Below are 7,151 nucleotides of genomic sequence, written 5' to 3'. Positions count from 1 at the left end.
ATGTATGACCTCGGAGCACAGCTTACAGCCAGCTGGAATCAGCTGTATGCTAGTTTTTGTTGAGGGAGGAAAACCGGGGAACCCGGAGAAAAACCCTCAAAGCAGAGTAGAGAACCAAGACAAATTCAACCCACTTATGGCGTCGGCTGGACTACATTGGTGGGAGGCGAGTGCTCTCACCATCGCGCCAACCCATGCATATCCATCTTTATTAAAAACTGGATCATTGGATAATGCAATTCGAGAGTTTTGATTGGCTAAGCCATCATGGGTTATGAGCCATTATACCATGATCTACAAACACGGCAAGCATATGCGTGATTTTTTGGGCCTTTTTATTTTTATTGTAGTCTAGTTTTCTATCTTTTGGGGGCGTTTTTAATAAAACAGTTATTCCACTCGCGCTTGTTGGATATGAGATGATTATAGCCAACTCGGCGCTACGCGCCTCGTTGGCTATCTATCATCTCATATCCAACGCGCGCTTATGGAATAATCGTTAAATATTTTTGACGGACAACCGATTCCGAAAACCGTGGTTCTATCCGGGACTGGGTTGAGCCTGTTGTGACGAGTACAAAGGGGTATTGATCAAGCAGGACTCATAGGAGCTTCAACAAACTTTCGAGTAAGACATATTTTCAAAATAGATTTCAGTAAAAAGAACGTTACTTCAAGGCGATATTCCTAACCTTTGTGTGGTCTTTGTATAGAGCTTGTCAAAGTTTTTTTTGCTGCGAGAGTACGGTGAATAAACTAACTATACAACTTTTCAAACGTCATTCGGCCCAGTCTCCCAACCATCTAATAGAACCTCAGAATTAAAAAAAAAACATTTTTTTTGGAAGGGGGGGGGGGGGGGGGGTTGGTTTGAAAGATACATAGATGTTAATAAAGGTACTGACTGCAGCCGCTCCTAGTTGTTAACTCTGCTAAGTTGCATTTAACCAAATTTTAAAAGGTGCTGTTGAATGATTGGGACTTAAAGTAGTTTGTTTACTGTCAAAACTGAAATACACATACAAATCAGGGTTTTCGAAAGTTTTGTAAATTAGCGGGCACATTTCTGAAAGCACCGGACGTCACATTTTAGGGCGCCACAAGTGCCTTGGGAGCGCCGAAGGCACGAACTACATGTAACTAGGGGGGTCTGGGGGCATGTGTCCCCCCCCCCCCCCCCTCTTCCCCAGGAAATTGTTTAAATAGAACACTCAGAAACGCTGTTTCCAGTGTTTCTGGAACCAAGAATCAGTTTCCCAGGCAAAGCTGGAGTTCACTCAAATTGTCTTCAATAGTACGTTAAAAATTTATAATAATAAAAAATGAAACAAACCCCTCAATTATTGGCGTCAAAGTACCGGGCACGGAATGGGAAACGATCAAACGAAAGCCCTGCACATATACAGGTATTTGTTGAATAACCGGACGCAAGGAAAGAAAAAGGTAACACAAAGGTAATACTTTCTTTTTTTGTTCAAGCAAATTACGCCTTTCCGGGATGAAAATCTCACGCCGCGTCGTTCTCTCCGAATGGTCTTAGGGACATGGCCGAAATTCCTAGCATGGTTGACGTATATCAGAAAGTAACGCAAGGATAAAAACCTAAGGCACTCGGGTTCCGTTACAGTTAGTATTATTGACCTATACGATTATCGTCGTCATTATAATAGTCAACATCGTCCTAGTAGTACGGCGGATAGATAATGATTAGAGAGGGGTGGGTAATTTACCATGCTTGATATAAACGCAACCGTTCGTCGTTGTTTTTTACTAGGGTGCTCCGCCAATTCCAGCACCATCCACCATGCCAAGTTCAATTCGTCAACAGAATACACAGATTCGCCTTGAAACAAGCTCAGATCGCTCAGAATTAGAAACTCCAGACTCAGAAACAGACGAGGATGATCCTTCCTTACCACCTGGCGTGACGCTGGTAACGACAGTCATAGATGACTTGTCACGCAACGAAGATACATTACATGTGAACAATGTTTCAGGTTCAACTATAGGTAAGAGCGTTTGATGTTAGTAAGGTGTTTTTTCATTTTCAGGGGAGATTACATAGAATTGAAGACTTCGTGTTCCTTTGCGGTTATGACTCGCATAAGTTTAAAGTGTTTTTTTATATTCTACTTCCGAACCATCTGTTACTTGAGTCCATTAGCTTAAGTCTTTTCGTCAATTAAAAACCAAGGCTCAACATTTGTTGCCTGGCGATTTTGGCAGTGGCTAAATGAGCTAAAGAATATTGGCTAGTACCATTTCATTAATAGCGATGTAGGACGCCGCTAAACGTACTAACAATATTGGCCAACATTTGATGGGTGGTGTTATTGGACGCGACTAAAGGTACTAGCAATATTAGTGGCCAACATTTGATGGCTGGTGTCGTTGGGCGTGGCTTAGCGAGCCAGCAATATTGGGAACTATTTGTTAAGTAGTCATATTGAACGCAGTTTAACGTACGTACCAACAAAATAGGTGGTTTTCACGTTTCGCCATACACAGATTCAGTCCATTACCGGAAATTGCATGGAAGCGAGGCCTAAGGGCCAAGGTGAAAAATATGGCAGAAGCTAGTATAGAGCATTTAAGTCACAAGTGTTGCGCTACAGCATTGTGTAACAGTTGCTCTGATAACCGGAAAGATCTAATTTTTCACGCATTTCCGAAAGATCAAATTCTAAGGAAAACATGAGAGATAAAGATGAAACGTGTCGACAAAAAATTCGCCGCTCCAACAGAGCCCTCTATTGTTGTTCGGAGCACTTTGTCGAGACGGACTACAGAAAGAGTTTGACAGGTGTAAGGCGAGATCTTGTACAAAATGCCGTTCCTTTCATTTTACATGGTCAGATCATAACTATGAAGTGAGTCGGAGGACTGAGAGATCAAGAATTCGCGGGGACAAAACGACTACGCCATTCGGTGGTCCTTTTGATATGGAAACCGAGAGCACGACTGGTACGTTTGAAGCAGTGACCGCGTCCAAAAATAATCCCCAGGAAGCGGATTTGGACTGCAAACCATAAGACAGAGATTTAGTTGCTGAGATTTGTGATCTGACTCTCTCTATCAAAATTTGGCTTGGAACGATTTGCATCCAGTGACGATGACATCTTTTTTTACACAGGATTTCAGAGTAACAATAGACCCTTTGCATAAATGGCATGTACATCCTAAGCCTCACATTCATGTGAAAAATCCTTTGTCTAGAAACATAAGTACGAGGCTAAGGATGTACAAAGTATTGTTATTCAAATTTAGGCGCCATTTATGCAAAGGGCCTATGCTTTGATTGCATTTTGGAACTTCGTTAAACCATGCTCCGAGTCTCTGCTTAGCTGGTACAGGGCACTTACCAAAGTGAACAGAAATCTTGCTGACACTGCGTTTCCTAACTTACAAGACCAGACTAAAGAAAAGAAACGAAAACGAGAAATACAGCCCATTGATTAGTTATGGATGTTTCTGACAAGGCTACGGCTTGAATTATTCGAACGTGACCTGCACACAGATTTGATGTGTCTGTAAGTACTGTCTCTGATGTGGCTGTCACATGGGCAAACCTGTCTTTACAAATTACTGGGAAGTTTTTCCTGTGTGGCCTTCCTGTGTGGCCTTCGAATTTTAAATTTGTTCACCTCGAAAGCACCCATCGTGATTAATCTCTCATTAACATCTTTTGTTAGTCCACTAGTATTTGTGCATTACGCCATTGTTATCTGTGTCTGGAGATTGATTTCAAACCACCTATTTGCAATCATTTTTTTGTGGCCGTTTGTTCGCGAAAGGTTCTTGTATTGCGAGACAAGTCGCTTGACGGGCAAAACACTGGGCATCATTTTCTGCAGCTTGGCTCGTGTTGATGTTCATGTAAGGTCAAACCCACATTTCTTTGGCTAATCAGCCACAAACCGTTACGATACAAGTTGCAGAATAGATCTTACATTTCGCAGCCGAATGTTTAAAAACACACCATTGCAAGGTTGCGAGAAGAGCTGCTGAAAGCAAAACGCGACTTGTTTCACATCGTTTTTGGCGCTTGCAAGGTGTCTTACATCAGGAAATGGTTTGTGCAACTTTCTTAGCAATTCATTACTTGCACAATCTCATAATACACCTCTATTACACCTCTATTAACGCCCAAAACTTTTGCATAACCATTGTTTGCAATTTCTCCCGGGACGTGAAAATGTCCCAAGAGAAGTCGAAACCAATGTCTATGCAGATTTTTGTGGGAGTAAAAGAGGTGTATTATGGGATTTGTGCAAGTAGTGAATAGCATTGCCAGAGAGGTTGCATGAAAAACTAAAATTAAGTGCTTTCTGTGCCAACAAATTGTACCAACTGCGAAGGATCAAAACGCTACTTGAGGATTCATACAGTATGTTGCGTGGCTTTTGCTAGCGTCGCAACAGAAAACCAATTATCAAAGTGAAGGAATTTTGCAACGGAGTGAAAATATAAGTAGAGTAGCAATTGTTTTTTGCGGCATGTTTGCCTTTTTCGATTGTAACGATAAACTAGTATTCTCCGTTTTCACATGTTGTCAAGACCGCCATGTTGGTGTCCCCAAACAAAGAAGCGGCGGCCAATCCTCCGGGAATTGAACGCTGTTATTATGCAAACGTTTTCTTTTGTTTTCGTTGAAAAACATTGCTGTTGACCACGTGCGTGAAAACCAACGACAGGTAATCACATGAATTCGAGTGCAGTTTTAAATAATCAAGGGGATGAGTAATTTTCTTTGACACACGAAGGTCGACGTAGGTCGAATTCAATTTGTAGTCTTAGAGCTCATTTATTCCAAATGCTCGAGAAAAATGATGAGGTCACTTGTGATTTCATTTTTTGCACCAAATTGCCTCTTTTCTGCACTGTGTTACCTGAAAACTGTATTTCTCTTAGCCAATCCGAATGGAGAATTTTTTTCATGTATATTATCATTATAGCTATTATAAAACTTGAAAGGTAATGAACGGACCCCCAGTAATGACTTGAACTTTTGTTTTGTGCTGTTTTACAGATAGATCAGTAATCAACCGAGCTGTCCTTTCAACAGGAATTGGCGGTGCAACAGGTGACAACAATAGAGCCGTTTAAAGAAACCTTAAGTAGGAACATAGCCTCCAATAGGCTTGTCACGAAATCCTCACCAGTGGTGTTGATATCGTGACAGGAAAAAAAGAAGGTCTGCAATGGAGGTTTCATTCCCGTCAACAGCAGTAAGAACACAGTTCAATTTCAGAAGATAAGTTTGGGATGCAGGCATGGTCATCGTGCATTTTTTATGGCCAATAGATAGATTTAGCAAGCGGGAAATGGTAGGCTTGCAGGCTTCTGCTTGTTACGGTTTAGTAAAAATTCTTAATGGTGTTTCTCTTCTGAGAAGGTACCTGATACCTTTAGGCTGTAGCCATCACGAACGAAATGAGCTTTTATTATATACGGATTTTCCGGGCAGGTACGAAACACAGGTCTCGTTCACAGGTCTCTGTTTTACCAATACAGAAACAAACCTAAACATTCATGAAAGCCAACCGTAGGCCTAAAAGTCTTGTTTAGGTCTAATTGGGCCTAAGCTTAACTTTAACGAATGGTTTGTTTCTGTATTGGTAAAACAGAGACCTGTGAACGAGACCTGTGTTTATACCTGCCGGGATTTTCCTTATTCTAAAAAAATCATATGTTAATCGCGCGCGGTGACGATATTATTGTTATCTTTCCACATGTGTACGAGCTTTCCCTTCTATTAAGATACACTTTCGTGCCGTAAAATAATATAATTTTTCTCTACTGCATTAACATTTTTGACTCAATTTAACATCATCATGATTTGTTTTTCATTTAAACTTTCATCTCTAGTTTCATGTTACACAACTTGCTTGTTTTTTAGCGGTTGATGACCACTTTTTCGGCATTTCGAAAACGAATAAAGCAAGTTGTTTTTAATCGGGACATTTCACCAGTATCTATAGACCCTATGCAAAAATGGCGGCCTTTAAATTATTCTTTGGTTCATATTCAAAATAGCCCAACTAACCTCGTTCGGGATAACAAATTCTTTAGAATTTTTGTCTCAAAAACGAGGTTATTAGTTGGGCTATTTTGAATATGAACAAAAGAATAATTGAAAGGCAGCCATTTTTGCATAGGGTCTATATCATAAGCAGAACATTACATGGCCGCTTGGGGATACGAAATGTATCTTCTCGTGCTGATAGCATCTCTCACTCGTTCGCTGCGTTCACTCGTGAGAGATACCATCAACACTTGAAGATAAAATTCGTATCCCTGCGCGGCCATGTAATATTCTCTATAAATGAAACCAGTTTCTTCCATTTTTGGCGAGACGCACATTGCAGCATGCTGTTTGCCGTGAACGCGATGCTCAGGCCCGATTCACACGGTACCGGACGAATTTTCTACCGGTTGAAAATTCGTGTCTTTGGGGGTTCCGTTTACACGGAACCACGCTAAACGTAGGAAAGTTTAGACGCCTCGCCCCTTCAAGAATTTGAACGCCCAAATTGGGGACGAATTTTTAGCTGGTGCCGTCGAAGATTTAACCGGCGTGCTGTGAACACCTTGACCGTCTGAATTTTTTTACGGCAAAGGCGTGGTTGCATGGATGCGTGGTAACTCAGCTACAATCGTTGGGCTTTCTTTTTCTTGACGCCATTTTGGATTTCGTAAAATACACCTCTGCGCATGAACAGATGGTAAAACCACTGACAAAGGTTAAACTTTAACCCGGCTCGTCAGTTCCGTGTGAACAGAGCGAAAATATTGCACAGTTCCGTGCGAACAAACTAGCTGGTCAAATTTTCCTACCGTTAGAAAATTGCGTCCGGTACCGTGTGAATCGGCCCTAGCTCTCTTCATTATTTCGTTCGCTATGACGTCCTACGGTTACAAAGGATTTAAATGATTGTTGTAGGTTTTTCATTGATAATTTAGTTATTTGAACATGTTTCTTGTCTTACTCTTCCTTAAACCATTGAGATGCAACCAATGTTGTCTGTTATTATTTTTCTTTGTAGTTCTCCAGAATTCAAGATTATCTTCTGCTTTACCAAAATCTAATGCTGAAACGTTTTCACCTAAATCAAGCCACAAATTGCAACCTGTCAGAGGTAGGTTACTTA

The 7,151-nt window shown here is 41.1% G+C and overlaps 1 protein-coding gene across 3 annotated transcripts in view; it reads left to right on the top strand.

Annotated features, from left to right (window-relative positions):
* The window catches only part of LOC137997537 (uncharacterized), a 46,116-nt gene that overhangs the window by 14,867 nt on the left and 24,098 nt on the right, over positions 1-7,151 (top strand). For all 3 annotated transcript variants that reach the window (XM_068843592.1, XM_068843590.1, XM_068843591.1), the window contains exons 6-8: positions 1,775-2,009; positions 5,030-5,083; positions 7,047-7,139. In XM_068843592.1, coding sequence (XP_068699693.1) covers positions 1,775-2,009; positions 5,030-5,083; positions 7,047-7,139 — 382 coding nt within the window. The remainder of the gene's footprint in view (positions 1-1,774; positions 2,010-5,029; positions 5,084-7,046; positions 7,140-7,151) is intronic.

Source organism: Montipora foliosa, chromosome 3 (assembly GCF_036669935.1).
Source record: "Montipora foliosa isolate CH-2021 chromosome 3, ASM3666993v2, whole genome shotgun sequence".
NCBI classification, from domain to species: domain Eukaryota; kingdom Metazoa; phylum Cnidaria; class Anthozoa; order Scleractinia; family Acroporidae; genus Montipora; species Montipora foliosa.
Note: the sequence above shows the minus strand (reverse complement) of the source record. Positions and strands in the feature narration are given on the sequence as shown.